Below are 19,875 nucleotides of genomic sequence, written 5' to 3'. Positions count from 1 at the left end.
CCCCTCCCGCTCTGCCCGGCCCGCCCGGGGGGACACTTCCAAACCATTTCCCGGCCCGTCTCTATTTATTTCTAACCGTGCGCGGAGCTCGCACCCTCCCGTTGGTGGGTTCAGTCCGGTCCATTCCCTTGGGTTTCGGTTTTTGTTTGTATCTCTATTGCAAAACCAATGTAGACTGCGAGGGTACGTTTCTATTTATGTTATAGTAAATATTTTATTACTTACATAAACCATTTACCCAGGAACCGGTCTCGTGTCGTCTTTGCAGGCTCAGCGCCCGGCCGGGAGCGGTGCTGCCGGGGGAGGCCGGCTCCCCGCACCTTCTGCAGTGTTTTACCGATCCGAGCGTAACTCTCCGCAGTGTGAGCAGAAAACAGCCCGCACGTAACTTTTCTCCCACATATCGCAGCGGTAATACGTGCACACTGGTGTTGCTAAGTAGATTCCTTCTACTCAAACCACGCTCTCGGGTTTTCTGATGTCACCAGCTTTCCTTTTCGTGGTTTCATGCCCGAATATTTTGTGGTTATGCCAAGAAAGGCTGAAAGTACAGGGTTTTCATTCTCATTTCTTGGGGGGAATGGTCCTGCACCTTTACTTTAAACCTTCTCTTGCAGCACCAAGAAAAGTTGCATGTGAGGGTTGTTTGCCTTTGCAGGTCCTTGGATTCCTGCGGTGTTTTGTGTGTTGGGAGAACTTTTGAAATATGTTCCCATACAGAGGTCTTGCACTGATTAAATACTTCATTGAAATCTCATAGTAAAGAACCAAATTCTTTCTTTTTAGTTGGCAAAGAATTTACTAATGTTCTCGGACATCTGGCACTGGATAGTTTCCCCACTTTACTCAGTACAAATTATGTGCTGTGAAAATAGAAGCTTTAAAAGGGATTATTTTATCAAAAGCGCTGCATTGTGCATTGCAATTTGTGTATAATTCTTTTTAATATATATAAAAATTTCTAACATTCCAAATGTAACTTACTCTTGAAAATTTATACTTGAAAATTCTTGTCTTCGCAGCAGTTTGATTTTTTTTGCATTTTGTGCCTTTGGTGGGGGTGTATATTACTTGTCTAAGCAATGTCACATATGCCATTGATAATGTTATAATTTATTTCATTTTCAATGTTTCTTATAATGTAGCTATTCTGCATCAGCTAATATAAGACTATCAAGTTCTCATTCAAAATTCTAGTAAACTGATTTTTGAGATTTTAAAATAAAGTCACTTTGAGCAGTTATTTCATCAAATACCCTGTAAAGAAGTGGTTCACTTTGTGATACAAACAAGACAGTAAATGCTGTGGGTTAGGGTATTAATAACTTCCCTTGGCATGAAGAGCATAATATGAAATCTCACTTAAAGGGTTTAGTGTGTGGTGTGTGTTCTGCCAGCTTTTGCTACAGCATTAGTTTCCTTTTTTTGTAATGGGACTGGTTTTTATGGAAGAGCAGAGGATGGTAGGGCTGTTGTAGAGATCCTGAATTCGAAAAGTTTTGCCGTTTTTACGGAATATTTACTAATTTCTAAATAGCTAAGCAGATGTAGTAGCTTAGGTGATACACTCCAGTAAAAAAGTAAGAGGATGATGATTCAAGGGTTTGAGTCAATGTATCGTGACAGCATTTAAATTAATTTCCAACTCTGAGAATCTGTCCTTAGCTGTTACCTCATGTGTTCCCCACACATGTACCATTGTTTTTAGTGTTTGGTCATGCTGTAACTGGAGCCTTTGCTTCAGAATTTCTGTGTGACAGCCAGCCTTTAAGGGCAGAAGAAACAAAATCAAAAATGAACAAAAGACGGGGGTTTTTTTGTTTTTTTAAAGAAAACAAACTTGTTTGCATTGAATGTTTAATTGTGCTGATTTTCTATAGTAGGAGACATTTCAGTAACCTCTTCATTCTGAACTAACCTGGATGGCAAACAGGGTTTATATTGATACTCAGAAGGGAAGGGTCAGTTTTCACATTGCGTTCTCCTAATGGATGAGATGTGCTGTGAGTGCTGGGGAGGATGAGCACCCTTGGGTTGTTTGGTGTGTCAGATTGTATAAGGTGCTGGCAGCCCCACTGCATTAGCTCTTTTTATGCTGTTGAGCAGCAAAAATAAAATACTCTTTGTATCTCTCATTGCTGCAGTGCTGCAGTGCTCAGCTGTTCTAAAAATCAAATGCCCCAAAGGTTTGCCTATCTTAAAATAACTTGTTAGTTTTCCTGGTCAGGGATTAAATAGCAATTACTAGAGGGAGACTTTTTTTGTTGTTGTTGGTTGTTTCTCACTAAGGTAAAAGCATTACCTCATACTACTACATCAATAGTAAAGCAGGAGTAAGGTAGGACTGTGCTATTGGTACATTAAAGAAAAGCAGATGTACAAATACTTATTTAACAATGCTCCAACAAAGTAAATATACAAAGTAGGAAGTGTAGATAAGGAACGGGAGCGCTGCCAGTGTGAGAGGGGTTTAGGTCTGTGCTGATGGGAAATCCTTGCTCTAACCCAGGAGCACTCTGCTGCTGAGCAGTGCCTGGCCCCAGCAGATGCTCTTCAGAGCATTCGGGCTCTGGTCAGTCCTATGGTCGCACTGGGCTGTGTTTGTCATTCTTGGGGCAGGTGTCATCCATCACCAGGGACTGGGATGATCTGCTTGCCTTGCCCACAGTCCAGAGGGGCTGGTGACCCAGGGCTTACATCTCAGACTGTTGAGGAGAGCTGAGGTAGTGACCAAGGAGTCTTTGGCCAGATGGCGAAGTTGGTACCCGGCAAATGCAGCCCTGGTGTGGGCTCTGCGCTTCTCACGCTCACAGAAGGGCATGAGCTGTGCTGTGCCACCCTTTGCCTGGGCAGAGAGACTGCCCGTGTGCTCCAGGTACATGGGGAGGGCAGCTGTGCTTCCCAAATGCTATTGCTAAAATTACCGATAACCCAAATGCTGTCATCTTATAAACTGGTTATTGGTAATTTTAGGACACTGCTGTTTTCTGTAAGGCAGACAACATTCAGTAGGGTATCACTTTTTCCCTTTTACTTGTAGAAAGGTGAACAGTTGCCAATTAGCTTTCCTGCGTGCTTAGGAAAAGTCGTAGTATTCCAGTATCCATTTTCTTCCAGATTTCTTGTATTAGACTATTATTGCTGCCACTTGCAAGAGCAGGGAGTGCTTGCTGTATAACAACTGCAGAAGTGACTACAGCACAGCAGTTTGCCTAGTGAAGCACAGTCACTCGTAATTAGTAATGCCATGTTCATCTTATGCTTTCCACTGAAGCTGGTCTCTTCTGACTGCTGCCCAGCCAGAGCCATGCCTGATCCCAGCACAGTGCTGCGATGCAACTGGCCCCTAATGAGCTAAGGCAGCAGCTGAAACACTATAATCTCTTTACATGAAGATTCAGAGCATCAGCATTAGCGCCATAGTCTTGTTCCCAATTTTGCCCACTCCTGCTTGCTCTCTTCCCTAGAAGGAGAGATTTCAGTACCATTGGGTTAAGCAAATCTTGTAATTCTGTGATAATGTTGTTTGCATATATTTTAATTTTATGCTAATTATACCGTTGGTTGTTTGGAGCTGGATCAGCCCCAGGACAGCTCAGAGTTATCATTTCACAGGTACCAGAAGCAGACTTGGGTCCTGCCCCAGGGCAGAACTCCACAATTCTGGAATTACTTCTCCTTAGCTGCCTCATATTTTTCTTACAGTTGGGTTGTTTGAAATGAGCACATCCTGGCTGGTGACTTGGAGCTGATGCTTGCTGCTTGTCATGTGCTGAGGATGGGTGCTCAGTGGCTGTGGCTCCCATGGGGGCTCTGTCTACTGCCAGCGGCTGCTGCCCTCTTGTCCTCCAGAGCAGATCAGCCCCAGCAAGGGCAGGAGCAAGCGGAGGTGGTGTGGGGGGTGTTCTAGTTTTATTTTAAAGTGCTAAATGTCCGTAGATGACAGTGTCTGGTCTCATTAAGTGTAATATTGCTGCTCAGCAGGACCAAGACCAATGTACCTTCCTGAAATGGGCAGCTCCAAAAAAACAGGCTTTCTGTAGGCTTACACCAGCAAGTACAATGTGGGCTCTGAGCAGCATCATCCCTGTTTTGTGTGTATGTGCGCATATAGGAAACACACAGAGAAGGAACTCGTTAAAATCTCTCATGGGAACTGCCACTGCGCTTTGCCAAGCTGATTTATGGGCATTCAGCATTCCTCCCACTTGTGATTTGTTGCAAGTGTAGTTGCACACGCAGCTCTCACCTGGGCACAGCAGTAGAGATACGGCCAACTGCACTTCCTCAGGTGTTTTCCTCTGTCACTGAAGGAAGCTCTGCCAATGGAAGTTCCCCCTGGTTTCAGTTTGAACTAACACAACCCGGTGTCTGTGCCATGTGTGGGGATTACAAGATTGCAAAGGCTGTGTTAAAGCACATGATGCTGTACACATGATATAATGTGCATGTTAGATCAGACCTTATGAATATTTCATATTCCTTGATATTACATTATTTTTGGTGTTGGGCAAATTGAGTGTTATTTCTTGTAAGCCTTGCAAAGGTGTTCTGGTTACATTGTTTCCCTGGCTCATAAACTGCTGAGAGCACTCGCTGCAATGAAGAATGCTTTTCATGCCAAACTTTAAAGACATTTCTTTATTTTCCTTTTTCCCACCTTTCTTCAGGAGCATTCTGCCTGGTCAAGGCATTTGTGTAGTACCACCAGCATCCAGGACCTGTTTCTTTGTGGGCATTGGCTTCTCTCAGCTCCACAGGGGCAATCTGCTTTCTATCACTGTACCAGATTCTCTAGGGCCAAAACTCTTAGCAGTTACCACAGCCACAGAACAGTGTTTCCCACAGAATATCTCTAAGCTGGCTATTCTGTCAGCATGTTTAAGGAAGGTGGATGGCTCACTGAAGCTGCTCAGCTCTGTCTCAGGAGCTGCACCCCTAACAGCTGTGTCCTTCAAAGTAAATCAATGAACAAGTGCACAAAAGTCTTCTTCCAGATATCATATATATGCACAAGAGGTGTTGGATGCTCCATAGAAATACCAGCTCTGCAGTCAGGGATCAGTAGAAGGTATCAGAGAGCCAATAGGCAAATGGAGATCTTTAAATTTTATTGTACTTTTCTGGGTTTGTTTGGTTTGGGGTTTTGGGGGTTTTTTTGAGAAAATCTGTTCTGTAATTTTTATTACCTGGACTCGCTGTGTATTAGTACCTCTCAATCACACTAAAGGCTATGCAACTGAGATTATGCTGGATCATAAATTTGTAGCCAGACAAAACTCTAGGAAATGAATTTACACATTTGCATCTTTTGCAGTCATTTGCAGAATAAAGAGTCAGACTATTGCGTTAGATGTCTTTATGTTTGGGGATTTTTAAAATATATAATTAGTTTTAAATTGGAGATGGTTTTTTCAGTCATGTTTGAGACTAACCTGGTTACAGACAAACCAACAGAAGGACGGGCAATGAGGGAAACATAGTACATGAGGGCGATTAGGAGAAGTGCTACAACGCAGGCTTTCCTCTAAAATGCTATCAGAGCTGCTGAATTTTACTCCCAGATCCCCTGTTCACTTTCTTAAGGGTTATGAGAAATGTTTAGGATTTTTTTCCCCAGTGTTCTTACTTCTCATGAAGTGATATCATAAGATATGACATTAAGTTGCAAGATTTAATTTACATGGATTGCTGAGGCACCTCAGCAAAAAGAGCTGCAGCAGTGTGAGATGCTGCCTGTGCGCACAGTGAGGGATGCAGAGGGATTTTTCAGTCGCTCTAGTGGGAAGAGCATTCCTGTGTGCTGGGCTCAGTGGTGCGGTGCGGGCAGAGCTGTGCTGTGGGGACCAAACATCGCTGCCCTGCTTCCCACTCTCACTGGTATGGGTATGTTCCTGATCTGGGAAAAGTGCTCTTAACCCTGCTGCCCAGGGCTGTGAAAAGCAGGATAGGCTGCTTTGGGCATTGAGGATAAGTGCTGTGGAAGGGCATCACCTACTGCTGGAACACTCCCCATCAGCTGGGAGCCACATGGAGCTCCAGCTCATGCTGACAAGTGCAGTCGAGTGTTGTGTCTTCAGCTCCTGGCTGACTTGCAGCAGCATGGGGTTATTTTTATGCACATGGCCTGTGGTATGAATCTGGCAGAGCTGTCTGGAGGAGCAATGACATGCCGTGGTGTTGGACATTGTCCCCTGCCCTCATTCCTGCCAGGTGGGGGTTAGGGTGCAACTCTGAATTTCTCTTCTTCAGGATTAAGGTCCATGTCCCTTATGCCTTTGTGTCCTCTGCAGAGTGCCAGGAGCTTGAGAATACTCAGTGTTCAGGACAGTTTTCATCATGTTTTTTCCATGCCATGGCATGGGCTGAGGTGTCAAAGCATTTGGGAGCAAAGGGATGAAAAGTGTTGTCAAACGTGACCTGACATCTTGCTTCCCTTGTACTCCCCCCATGGTGCTCCTCTCACTGAGTCCAGGTCTGTGCGACAGGCTCACAGGATGGGCCAAGTAGTGAGGCTCAGAGAGTGACTTGGACCTGACAGCTAAATATTGCCTGTCCCAGAACACTGTGCAGTTCTCCATCTGCCCAGGGCAGGGCTGGCTCTGCTGCCAGGAGGGCTCTCGCTTCCCCAACCCTGGCTGCTGGGAGCAACCTTGCAGGCTGGCCCAGCCTTGCTGGTGCTGGGGACAGGTGCAGGTCAACGTCATTAAAGAGGGAGAGAATTTAATCAATATCTGGAGTGTTTGATATTCGTCCTAGTGGAACACTTGTTATGTCTTTAATTACTATTTCTAAAAGCACCATGGAATGGAAAGCAAAAGGCAGAAATAAATAGTGAGAGGTGATCAATTGGGCATGAAACCCTTGTTATTGATCACCTTTAACCTCTGCTTAAACTAATGACAGAGCTACCATTTAACTGTCCCCAGGCACAAAGCGCATCAATTGTACAAGTGCCACATAAATCATGGTGGGCTGCAGTGCGTTGTGAATGGCCCCTGGGGCTAGCCAGCCCATGGGGAGGGCAGGGTCCCCCAGGAGATGTAGGGGGGCACTCCCAGGGGAGTGCCACTGGAGCACCCGCTGCAGGTGTGTTTAGGTGAGGTGCTGCTCTGATGTTTTGCACAAAAAAGCTCCTGAGAGCAAAGGTGGCTATGTGGTCTCTCGCTTCCCCAACCCTGGCTGCTGGCAGCAACCTTGCAGGCTGGCCCAGCCTTGCTGGTGCTGGGGACAGGTGCAGGTCAACGTCATTAAGAGGGAGAGAATTTAATCAATATCTGGAGTGTTTGATATTCGTCCTAGTGGAACACTTGTTATGTCTTTAATTACTATTTCTAAAAGCACCATGGAATGGAAAGCAAAAGGCAGAAATAAATAGTGAGAGGTGATCAATTGGGCATGAAACCCTTGTTATTGATCACCTTTAACCTCTGCTTAAACTAATGACAGAGCTACCATTTAACTGTCCCCAGGCACAAAGCGCATCAATTGTACAAGTGCCACATAAATCATGGTGGGCTGCAGTGCGTTGTGAATGGCCCCTGGGGCTAGCCAGCCCATGGGGAGGGCAGGGTCCCCCAGGAGATGTAGGGGGGCACTCCCAGGGGAGTGCCACTGGAGCACCCGCTGCAGGTGTGTTTAGGTGAGGTGCTGCTCTGATGTTTTGCACAAAAAAGCTCCTGAGAGCAAAGCCACATCACAGCTCTGAGGGCAGTGCAGAGCTGAAGAAATGACAGTATTTCTCTTCCATACCTCTTGCCCCATGGAGCTAAAAGAAGATTTATGCTGTTGAGGATCCCCTTGATGCCTGCTCCTAACTTCCATGTGCCATGGCTGGGCCAGCGCTACTGAGGCTGGGTAAGTTTGCAGGAAGAAGGACAGACAGGACTCAAGTAAAACAACGATCCTGTGTCAGCAAGTGTTTGAAGCAGCAGAGTTCGGGGAGGCAGTGACATAGGCACAGAAAGAATCCCCTTTTCCCATGTGTCTTCACCTGGCTTCCTGACTTACCAGCTGTGCTGGAATTGCCTATGCTGCTTGTTATGGGGGTAAAAAACGTAAAAATCAAGATGTGCAATGGGCAGCAGAGTGAAGTCACCACAGCCTTGCAAGATAACAACAATAATATTTATTAACATTCAATCTACAAATTATCCCTTGAAACTCCAGCCTGGAGATTTGCCAATTTTCAATACATGACAATGTTGTCTAATATGTTTCCAGCACAATGGCATTTCCAAGACTGTGCTGGATATGTGGCATCACAAAACCATCAGCTGTATGTCCTGCCATGCACAGGGCAAGGGCTGTGCCTGCCTTTTGAGGGGAATGTTTGTGTATGTTTAAGACAGGATGCCTGTTCTGCAAATTCAGTTCCCCAAAGAATTAGGAGGTGATTTTTTTCTTGATGTTCCCTACTCTTCATGTTAGTGAAAGCAGAGGGCTTTAAGGGCAGCTTTCAGAAAGCTGCTTGTTTCCAGAGCTGTTTAGGAAGCATTTGCACTGAGCCCTGGGAAGGAAAAGGGTGGCAGGAATCCCATTGAGCAGTGTGTCTGTCTGTTCATCCGTCTTGGAACGCTCTCAGGATCACTCCTGTCTCTGCAGGAACAAGGAAAAGATCCTGTCTCATCTGCTGTTAAATGGGCTACATGATGCTGAGCACACATTTGGCGCATGCCTGGCATGGCTGCGCACATCCCTGGAGGATTTTCTCAGGAGAGCCTAGGTTAATACACATTTTGCCTTTGTGCTGCCATTTGGAGGGTTTCTACTGAAATCTTAAAAATCATTTGGGTGTCCTCATCCATCAGCTACTGGAAACATTATTGATAATACAATCATTCCTTTTTTGGTCACTCTGTTTCACTTTTTTTCTGCTGAGGATCCTGTAATTTGCCACTGCTGAAATTGAGAGATGATTGGAATCTGCCAGGTGCAGCACGGGAGCCTTGCAGAGGCAGTCCAGGGAGGGGAGGCCTCTTGCATCCCTCTTACAGCGAGGGCTGTGCTGTGCCTGCCCACAGCTGAGGGACAGTCTGACACAGCCCTGGGGAGACTGAGCAGGCTTGACATCTCAAGCTCTGCACTGGCCAGACTGGGGTTCTGGTCTGTACCAGGCAGTCTCCCTCTGGGGTGTCACCAGTTTGGGTCTCTGAAGCACCTTGTCCCATCAGCTGTGGGTATTTCACAGTGACCTGAATGATATGTGGTTTCCCAGGCATGTCTGCTGACCCCAGTGACAGGGCTGCGGTGGGGGAAGCATGAGCCAGCAGAACACCAGCTGCATTGCCCCCACAGCCTTCAGGGATGGTGACTCCACTGCTGCACTGAGCAGCCTGTGCCAGAACTTGTATTGATACAGGCAGTGCTGCTGCTCCTCCATGAAGGAATAAGCCATGGGTGCCATTAGCTTCAAGGTGGTAGCTAGCTTCCACTCTAGGGGCTTCTAAGACCTGGGAATCTTAGAGCACAGGGACAGTGAGTGTCATCCCACAGAACCTGTACTGGACCTTGCTTTTGCTATGGAGGATTCACCTGGATGTTTGTGGCCATGGAGGACACCAGAGGCTGCAGTCCCTGTGCAGTGAGTGGCTGCTGGTCTGGCAGAGAGAGCGTCTCAGTGCGCAATAAAATCTTCTTCCATGTCAGTCCAGAGGGGCAGAGCTCCCCACTGACAGCAGCTGCACTGAGAGCTTGGCATGGATTTGCATAGATGAAATTTCTCCTGCCATTCATGCAGTCTTTCTATCTGCCAGCTTCCCTGCTCCTCTCTGGAATCTGAAGTCCACACAGGGAGCATTCAGCTGGCCACGAGCTCTTTACTGAGCGTTTCTTTGCACAGATGTCCCCAAGCAATTCCATGAATTGTTGCTCTATAGTCACTAAGCTGTTTGGGAAAACATTTCAGATAACTGTCCTACGCATTGGGGTGACTGAATTAATGGCATTTGAATGGTCAAAAAGATAGTGTGAATTGAAAACAATGCTGTCCCTGTCACAGGCAGCAGGAGAATTCCAGCTGGTATTTTCATTGTTAATGAGCAAACCCAGGGCACTGTGTGGCCTTAATACCTTAGAGGGGGGCTGGAGAAATGCACAAACCAGCCTGTCACTTCCCCTTCTGGATTTTCCAAATGCCAGGGAAGGAATGCTTTTAAAATTGTCTTTCAGAGCTCCACAAGTGACACTGTAGCTTGGCTGTGGGGAGGGAAGGAAAGGGATGACAGTTGTGGTAGTTGCTCAAATGTGTGTTTGCCAGAGAACTGTGATGTACGCCAAGTTTGGGAGCTCCCCCACCCTTGGGTGGCAAGGTAGCACCTCTGCCTGAGGATGCCCACAAAGGTGGGAGCAAGTAGCCAGTGCATCCCATGAAGTGGCAGACAGCACTCCCAGAGGTGCTTGGCAGTCAGGAGAGCTTTGCTGCATCTGGGCTTGGCGGAGCACAGCCATCCTAACCATACATCATCCGGAGGAATGGGCACTTGGGTAACACATTAGAATAATACATCATTAGAGCGCTGTTGCTATGGTGATGTATTAGGGCAATGCATCATTAGATACCTTCCATTGATGATGTATTACTCCAAACATGGCTCCTGCCAGCACCAGCACAAGGGCCACAGAGGAAGTCTTGTCTTTTTGCAGAAACTCTACCCTTTCCCTAAGGAAAAAAATCTGAGAGTAGTGGCTTCACTGAGGAGACACAGGGCAGGGGCTGGCCCATCTGTCCTGAGCCTCTTTACTATGTGACTTGCTCCATGTTGAGCCTTATGCTGTTTTCTGAGGACCCAGTACCTGCATTTTAGTGCATTGTGGGCAAAAGGATCTGCCAGTGGTGCTGGGCAGAGGGACAGGGTCTGTCCAGACCCTCCCTGAGCTAGAGGGTCTGAGACATTTGTGGGTGCATCCTGCAGTGCTGCTGGAGGGCTGGCAGTGCCTGCTGAGACCCTCCCGTGAGGGGGCTGCTCTGGGCTTGTGCTCTCCGTGTCCTTCACGCTGTGCCCTCATGCAGGGACTGGATCACTCTGAGGAAACTCATCCTCTTCTGTTCCCCAGGCAGACAAACATGCTGGTGTCATGTGCTGGTGCCCAAGCCTATGGCAGAGGAGACAGATGGACCCAAAATGGAGCCCAGGGCAAGGGTGACTGCTGCTGCTCACCTTCCCATGAGCCTCTGTCAGGGTTTGATGCTAGCTAAGTGCCAGGCACTCACAAAAAACCCCCATTTACTTATTTTCCTCTGCTATAGCTAAGCAGAGGAGGGGAAATTAAAACTTCATTTTCATGAGTTGAGATAAGGATTATTGAAAAAAAAACCCAAAACACTTTAAGGCAAAACAGGTTTAAAACTTAAACCTTATAAAGAAGATTTATTATTAACAGAATTAAAATTAAAATTGAGAACCAAATCGAACTTTCAGAACACTTTCTTTCCCAGTCCCTCCCTCCTTCTACCAACTGCACATGGAAACAAAACATGGGGGTTTGGTCAGTATTTCACTTCTTAAAAACCTTTCTTCAGTATGCTTAAGAAAAAGAGTTTCTTCTGCTGTGCTGTGGGATCCTTCCCATGGGAGATAGTTCTCTGTGAACTTTTCTATCATGATTTTAACTTCCACAAGCAGCAGTCCCGCCCAAACCTGCTGCAATGTGAGTCCTTTCCATAGGCCAAGCAGTCTTCCCACAACTGCCTAGCGTGGGTCATTTTAGTTCATGGGGTTTAATCTTTTAAGGATGAGCTGTTCCAGTTTGGAAGCAAAGGCTCTCTCCCTCTATCTCTAAAAGCAAGGGTCATCTCTCTCTGTTCAAGTTCCTCACTAGATTACAGCTTTTCAGCACCCACGCACTCCAGCATGAGTACTCTTCACAGGCTGCACGTGGATCTCTGCACCTCCCCATGCACCTCATGAATTACAGGGAAACAGTTTGTTGTATTATAGTCCTCACCATGGCTCACAGGAGAATCTCAGCTCTGGTGCTTGGAGCACCTCCTCCCTCTCCTTTTTTTTTTCATTGACCTCGGTGCCGCCATGTTGGTTTTCCTCACATGTCCTCACTTTTGTTTTTCCTCTGACTTGGAAGAAAGTTGGTGTCTGTAAATTGTAGTTGAGAGGTTGATCTCGTCCAGGCTCCGCATCGGGGAATTGCTCGCCATGTCTCTCACTGCTGGCCATGTGGTCCCTGCTGGCACTGCACGGGCGGCTCCGGCCTTGGGAGGGGCCTGGCCGTGAAGTCCTGGCCTCGGGAGGGCTTTGGCTGTGTGGTCCTGGCCTCAGGAGGGCTCTGGCCTCGCAGTCCTGGCCTCAGGAAGGCCTCCGCCGGCCCCCGCCAGGATGGGCCCTGGTGGCCCCCCACCGGGATGGGTCCCAGCGGCTGCCTCACCCCCCCTCGGAAGAAGAAAGAGTTTCCCGTGGTTTTTCCTTTCTTAAATATGTCATCACAGAGGCGTTACCAACTTGTCTAATTAGGCTAGTAACCTGCCCATTGTCAGAGCCTTCAGCGATTGGCTCTGTGCCGGACATAGAAGTTTCGAGCAGCTTTTCTCCTGCCCACTAAAACCAGGCTGTGTAAAACTAACACAGCCTCGTTGTGTGCTATCAGCTGGGCTCAGTTCCCTTGGGATCACTTTTTCCTTGCTCTTCCCCTCAGCCATGGGCAACCCTGGCCCTAGCCTGGAATGAAACCAAAAAGTTGAGCCCAGGAGAATTTCCAGCCAGCTGGGTCCTCAGCATCCCTGGGGTCTTTGCAGGGCTGCACTTTTTTCAGCTCAGCGGGCTAAATAAATTGCTTCAGAGAGCAGACTGGGAAAGCAGGTTTCTTTCACTGCAAAGTATGCTGTGTGCATCAGATATAATTTGATTTTAATTAGTGGACAAGAAAGCAGCATAGTTAATAAAGTATGCACTGCCTTTTGCAGGACGAATTTTTGCAAAATTCAATCAAATCAGAAAGATCAGTGCAAGGTGAGCCAAGGCTGAGAATGTCTGGGCAGGAGCATTGTAAACAGAGTCCCAGGAGAGATCCCTGACCCCTGTAATATCCCATGGTCAGGATCACAGCAGAAAAGCAGTTTGTGGAGCTCGCGCTGTTATCTGGTGTGGAGATGCCCCAGTAGCCTCAGGCAGTGTGCCAGCTGCATCCAGGGACTTTTCAGCTGACTCCCCTGCCTGCTCTCAGCTCAGGCATGGGCAAAGGTGGAGCTGCCCATTGCTTCCCTCCCTGTTTTTTCCTGCATCTGGAGGGACCTCAGTGGCTGTCCCACTTCCCTCATAGGGGACAGCTGTGACAGGGCTGCTCCTGGGTCCTTCCATCTCTAGCACTGCTTGGGGGATGCAGGAGCACAAGCAGCCCTGCATGCAGCTGCTCATACACAGAAGCTTGTGTTTGGGCAGCAGGTCTTCTGGGCTCCATTCCCAGCAGTGTGGGCTCGTGGTTAGACCACTTAAGAGCCAGGCTGCCCCCACATCGCCCTGCAGATGCACACTTCCTTCCCCTGAAATCTCTGTGGGAGCAGAGTCTGCCCACTGAGGGCAGAAGGGCAAGAATAAGAGGCTGGTTGTGCAGACTTGAAGTGTGATAAATAATATCCCCTGGAACTGCCCTGCTGCTGGTTACTGATCATCATAAAGTATGAGACACTTTAGGAGAACAAGCTTGTGTCTGCCCTTGATGCCAATGCTTTTAAGGGTTCAGGATGCTGCCCTGCTCCCAGGCACCATCTGCAGTACTGTAAGCCAAGGCTGCTTTTAGCTTCTCAATCAATTGGATTCAATTAAGTGATAACATGAACCTATGGGTAGAGCAGTGATTGCTTATCCCTGTATCAGCAAATTATCCCCAGGTAGTGCAGAGAGGTTTGTGTGCCCTGGGCAGGAGTTGGGGTGTGAGGCCCTGGTGAACCCTCTGCCATTGGGGTTCCTGGGAGAGGGGACCCGCAGCAGGAGCCAAGGTGGGGCTGCCCAGCACTCCCTGACAGGAGCAGCCCCCCAGGAAGCCAAGGTACGGTTATTTAAAACACTGTTTTCACTCTGTCCTCAGCTCAGTGTTCCCACCAGGAGACTCAGCCAGCACGCACCCTGACATGTCTGGAAGCAAATGTTTTTGGGAGGCTGTGGGCATGTTAAAGAAGCAGAGCTGCCTCTGCCACTCTCCCCCTGCACTATGGCCATGGGGTGTGCAGGGCACCACAGCTCTCTGAGGCCAGACCTGGCTGTGAGGGATGTCAGACATCAATAAACATCACTGTCAAAAAGGACAGGAAAAGGTTATTTATCAGAAAACAGGCCAAAAAGTAGGACTGCAGCTGTGGTGACATGTGCTGTGGCCACGCTGCCAGGGCTGCATCCCGTGGTGGCTCGGAGGGGTCAGAGCCACCGCTGCAGTGCCACTCACATCCCCACACCACTGATTACCATGGCTCAGCTCAGCAGCCCCATGCTGTGCCTGTGGCCAGCCTGGTGCCACCAGCCATGAGAGCAGCCCAATATTTCTCTCACTTCCCCTGGTGCAATTAGGACTGTGTAGGAGTGACGGTCTCCTCGGAGAAAGCCAGGCTTGGAAGGGGCTGAGATTTCGGACCAAGCACAGATGCCCTGTAGTGTTCCCCGGACTGCTGAGCTCCTGGGCTTGAGGAGCTTCTGTCTCTGTGCAGAGACAGGCAGCTCTTCATCTGCTGGGGCTGCAGGAAACTGTGTGCGCGCATGGGACTGTGCTTCTGTGTGACGTGCTGGGGATTTGAGAACAATGTTTTGCAAAACAAAACCAGACAAGGTTATTAATTTTCAAGATAACACAAACAAGAACAGTGAGTTGCTGTTGAGTTGGTGATCACTTGCTGGTGACTGCAGTGAAGACATCTGTATGCCATGTTCACATGTGGCCTCATCTACCTGCTCTGCCTCCACAGGTGATGCACAGGTGGTGCTGGAGCTGTGTGGGGCTGGGGCTGGTGAGAGCTGGTCTGAGCCTGGTGGGGCAAGAAGACCCAGTACCACAGACCTGGGCTCAGGAGAAGCGCCAGGGACAGGCACAGGACATCTGGTGGTAGTCCTGATGCCAGGGCTGTTCCCAGAGGAGTACTAAGGCCTCAGGGATGCCCTCAGCACATCCCTGGCACAGCTGGGAAGTTTTGCATCCTTCAAACCTGTCCTGACGTTGCAGTTCAAGGTACAGCCCCGGTGCTGTACCCTCCCTCTCCCCATCGCCTACCTCTGATTAGAGCCCTCAGAACAAACCTGCTAATGCCTTTCCCAAGCTCTCGCCCCCACACTTTTGCCATATAAATCACTATAATTAAAGTGTTTGGAAAATGCTTTGGGAGCCCAGACAAGCATCCCCACATGCTACACACCCAGCTTGGCAAGTCCAACTTCCTGCTGCACCCACCCTGCTGCCCCGGGCGCTGCATCCCTTCCCTCCCAAAACACCCAGCAGGACAGAAGAGAGTACCGTTCCCAGGCTGTGCTCGCCACAGGCTGCGAACATGCCTTCGGCTCAGCGTCTGGCCAAGGCAGTGCATTGAGCAGCCTCCCAGACAGAGAGAGGCCAGAGAGATGGGACAGGACCCCTGCCAGCCCCTGGCACCACAAGCAAAACCTGGGCAAGGCTGTCTGTGAGGGGAGACAAGGGTGCTCGTGGTGCTGGGGGAATCACTGCTGTTCACACCTCTCTGTCACCAGCTCAGAGAAACAGTGCTTTCTGCTGACTGCTGGAACCTGGGTGTAGAGAAACTTGGGGAGAAAGCCACTTCAAGAGAGCATGGAGGGCACAGCACACTCCACCTGGCACTGGCCCTTCTGCTAATCTCAGGGGAATAAGCCCACAGGCCTGTCCACACCAATGCAGAGGAGGCAGCGGAGGTGAGCCCTGGTGGAGCAGGCGGGGCTGGTGGGGCCCAGGCAGGAGGACAGGGCTGCTCTGGGGACTGGCAGAGACTGCTGAGATGGCCTGGCACCATGATGTGGTGCCAGCTTTCCCCTCCAGCACAGCTCTACTGGGCAGGAGCAGGTCCCATCCTGCCCTAAACCAAGGCATGAAGAACCCAAGAGGTTTTGGCCTGTCTTTTTAACTTGGAGCAGAACAGACCTTCAGGAGCTGGTGTGAGCCACCACCTGCGGGAAAAAAAGCCATTTTTCAAGCCATGGGCAGCAACATCCATGAAATATTACTTTTTAACAGTGAACCCCTGGAGTGCAGATCAAAGCAACTGTGTGAACAGGCAAAGGCAAAGGGAAGGAACAGAGCAACAGGTGAGGAGACAGAGCTGCCTGAATGGGAGTGGCGCAGGCATGCAGCGACTCTCAGGAGCCCTGTGGACGCGGCCAAGCAGGCACAGTGGCCCAAGCAGAGCAGCTCCTGACAGGGGGTGAGTCTCTCAGGACACCGGTGTCCACGCAGAGTGTGGCTCCTCGTGTCACCGTTTCTGGACCCACCACCACCTGGTGCCCTGGCCCCCTCCTGGCCTTCCTCCAGTGACTCCCCGTGACCACTTTTGGTGGTGGCCCCTCATTCCCACTCTTGTGCTCCACAGTTCTCTGCCTAGACTCCTTCAGTGGGTCGCTGCCTGTTTGTCCTCCTCTCTCCCACTGTGCTCAGCTGGGACCCGCTGTGCCCTGTGACAGGAATATTTGAGTCACCTGGACTTTCCTGTTCTATTCCCAACAGCCATGCTGCTCCCTGGTGCCAGCACTGCTGGCCCTGCCACAGTAGCCCAGGTGCCAGCCCGCAGCAAGGGCACCTTCCCACCCAGCACACTGGCCACTGCAGCTGTTTGAGGCTGGGGAACTGAACACCCCAGTTTCTTCCTAGGGTTCGGCTCCAGAGCTGGGTCCCAGTTCCACTCCAGCCCTGTGCTGACTGGCAGGAGCTGGTGGCTCTGCTGCAGGCAGCACCTTCTGGCAAGTGGCTGCTGTCCCAGGGGTGCGGTGCCAGATGATCACTCCAGCCCCTGCCCACCTGCACCAGGATATCTGTGCAGGGGCATTGCTGCATCTCCTGCACCTTGACGCTCTCCCTCTGCTTTCCCAGTCACCCAACAAGACCAAGATCCACATGCAAGGATCTGCAACTGTCCTTGAACAGTGGCCATTGTGGGGATTTCACAGGCTGACAGAGCCTGTGACCATGGGAAGGTCTGTTGTTTCCTGCCACTTATTCTTCCTCAGCAGGGAGGGTTTGGCAGCCCTGCTCTCTGTGCAGACAGAGCTCAGTCCTGCTCCCAGCTCCTGCTCAGCATGTATTTTTACCTTTTAATGAAAGCAACTGATCTGCCTGAAATTGCCTCTCAACTCTTCTCTGGGGCTTGGATTGCCAAGAAATGATTGACGCATTTAATAGAGGCAGTGGGTGCAGAGGAATTTGGCAGGAGCCCAGGCTCATGATACACAAAGGATACTGCCGTTCCTGCTTAGGTTTTCTGAGTCCCTGCTCTCAGAACACACTGTCCTGTGGGGGGCAACTGCACTCCGGCTGAGTGAGCTCAGGAGCCCTAGGAACAGGGCAGGGGCTGAGCCATGGGGACGGGGAGAAGGTTTTGGGGCAGGGAGGGCTGTGTAGGGGCTGCAATGCATACCCCTGAGTGCAGGCTGGAGAAGCCAAACCTCTGTCAGTGCCTATTTGGTTTTTCTACTGCTTTGAGCTGTACGGGGTTTGTCCCCACAATGTGGGTGAATGTGTACAGCAGATACTTGCCTGGTTTTGCATATACACGCTCGTGAACCTGCATGTGAAAGGGGCTTTTTCGTACATTTCCTGGAGAGAAACCCCCCTGCCATGCATAGACTAGTTTGGTAACGGCCCACACAGATTGCATTTAGCACACATTCCTGTGCATGAGTGCTCCTAAACACTCACGTGCACACATATGAGCTCACCTGCACCTGCAGGTGTTCACCCTGCTCCCTGTCCCACACCTGAGCACTGGCATATGCCATGTGACACCCACATGCGAGACAGGTGTCAGTCCAAACAAACCCATCACTTGGCACTAAGTAACAGTTGCTACAGCCTCCCCTTCACACTGGAACACTGTATCAGCCAACTCCAAGGTTTAGACCAGTACAGTCTGAAGGCTTTTGTCTCTGCAGCCTTCTGGGAGGTATCAGAGAGTGACCCTTGGCCGTTTCCTAAGCTCAGGAGTGGGGTTAGAGGAACAAAGCCGCCTGTCAGTCCCTGATCATGGGGTCTGACCTCGGCTTAGCTTTGTCCCATTTGAAAGGCACTGTGAAGCCACCACTGAAGTTACTAATACCTCTCCCCTGGGTGTCTTCAGAGGGACACCCATTCCAGATAACTCTAGAGAGTGATTTCCAGGAGCAGGCTAGGTTCCTTGTATATTCAATGTATACATTGCTCATCCCCTGGAGCTTCCCTTGTCCTGCTGATATAAAGGGCAATTTGTAGAGCTTACAAAGTCTTATTAAAGTATCATTGTGAAAGGGTACCTGAACAGAAAAGAATAGAATATATTTGTCTCATTAACCAGAAACTTAAAAGTCGTGTTTCCTCTTCCTTGCATTTTCTTCCCATAGGAGGGTAACAGTCATTTATTATCATGCATGGAGAGAAAAGCCTCACTCCTTGGAGGATGTGCTGATTTCTGCGAAGCCTCTGCACCTGGCTTGTGCTCTGGGGCGGGCAGGTTGGGAGTGAGCATGCCTGGTGCTCAGAGGCCTGGCACATTCTTTCAAATAATGCCAAAAGAGCAGCATTATCTGAAAGCAGCACAGCCTGAGTCCTGTTTGTGTGGCCACAGCCAGTGTGGGCTGGAACACAGCACAGGCTATTAGCATGTAATGAACACAACAATTACTCTGTAAGGGGGAGAAAGGGTTAGGGCCAGACAGAGTTTTAAGAATAAAGGCTTGTTTAGGAGAATTATTCACTGGGTCCCTGCTGTAGGTGGACGGCAGCAGATTAGAAGGAAACATTATCTCTCAGGGCAAGTTCAGAAGGACAAATGAAGCCAAACTGGCACGGGTTGAGTCTCAATACATTATTCTCTTTGCTCTACAAATCTGTGAGAACAAAGTGCTCAGTGTAAGTGCTCACCAGGGCCATTTTTACCCCTGTAGGACCACAAAAGTTCAGCATGAGATGAAGTTGGCTATTAGTCCACTAAAAGAGCATTTGAGTTTAGAATTTAGAGTCTCATAAAAACATTATTGTCTGTATCCCAGGACATTTGTTTGTTAGGGCAACATGGACTGAAAAAATGTGCCCCTCTGTACAGCTGTGTGCCTCACCAGCCTCACCACGGCTAGCCCACCTCAGGGACTACCTCAGGCCAGCCTCCCAGCCCAGCATCACCCTGAGGACAGCCCCTGAGCCTCAGCCTCAACACCAGTCTTGTCATCTCTGCAGGTGAAGAAGGATCGTTGCTCCAAAGAACACTTGGCCTGATGTGTTTTGTTGCGGCAGGAGGTTGTATCTTGCTCACCCAACATGCAGTACTGCGCAGGTTCCCTGAAGCCTCCATTGACATTTCTGGCTCTGCTCTGCTCACATGTGTCTGTAGTTTATATGTTCACCTCACCAGGTCCGAGGCAAGGAAGAAGTTTATGTCCAAGTGAAAATGCCAAGGACCATAGAATTCTTGCCTTCCTCTGCCCCAGAGATCACAGTTTGGCTTTTGGGAACACTGAGGCATCTTTCCCCTCAGCACTTCTCTGCCATCAGGAAGCCCTCTGTCATCTGACAGGAGCCCTCCTTCCTGAGGCTGATGTGGCTCAGCCTGCTCAGGACCAAAACCCAGCTGGAGCTGCTGGACTTGGTCTTGGCTCTCTGAGTGAAGTGCAGTGGGTGGCAGCATAGAGACGATCAGAGCACAGGATCTGACAGTCCCTCCTGGACTTGCAGACTGGAATAAACAAAATTATG

The 19,875-nt window shown here is 49.4% G+C and overlaps 1 protein-coding gene across 1 annotated transcript in view; it reads left to right on the top strand.

The window, feature by feature from the left end:
• The window catches only part of POU3F1 (POU class 3 homeobox 1), a gene marked incomplete at its 5' end in the record, with an annotated part of 1,051 nt that extends 700 nt beyond the window's left edge, over positions 1-351 (top strand). The window contains one exon of the mRNA XM_017736125.1: positions 269-351. Within this exon, the coding sequence (XP_017591614.1) occupies positions 269-351 (83 nt within the window). The remainder of the gene's footprint in view (positions 1-268) is intronic.
• Between the last annotated feature and the right edge of the window lie 19,524 nt (positions 352-19,875).

Source organism: Corvus brachyrhynchos, unplaced genomic scaffold (genome assembly GCF_000691975.1).
Source record: "Corvus brachyrhynchos isolate BGI_N302 unplaced genomic scaffold, ASM69197v1 scaffold65, whole genome shotgun sequence".
NCBI classification, from domain to species: Eukaryota; Metazoa; Chordata; class Aves; order Passeriformes; family Corvidae; genus Corvus; species Corvus brachyrhynchos.
Note: the sequence above shows the minus strand (reverse complement) of the source record. Positions and strands in the feature narration are given on the sequence as shown.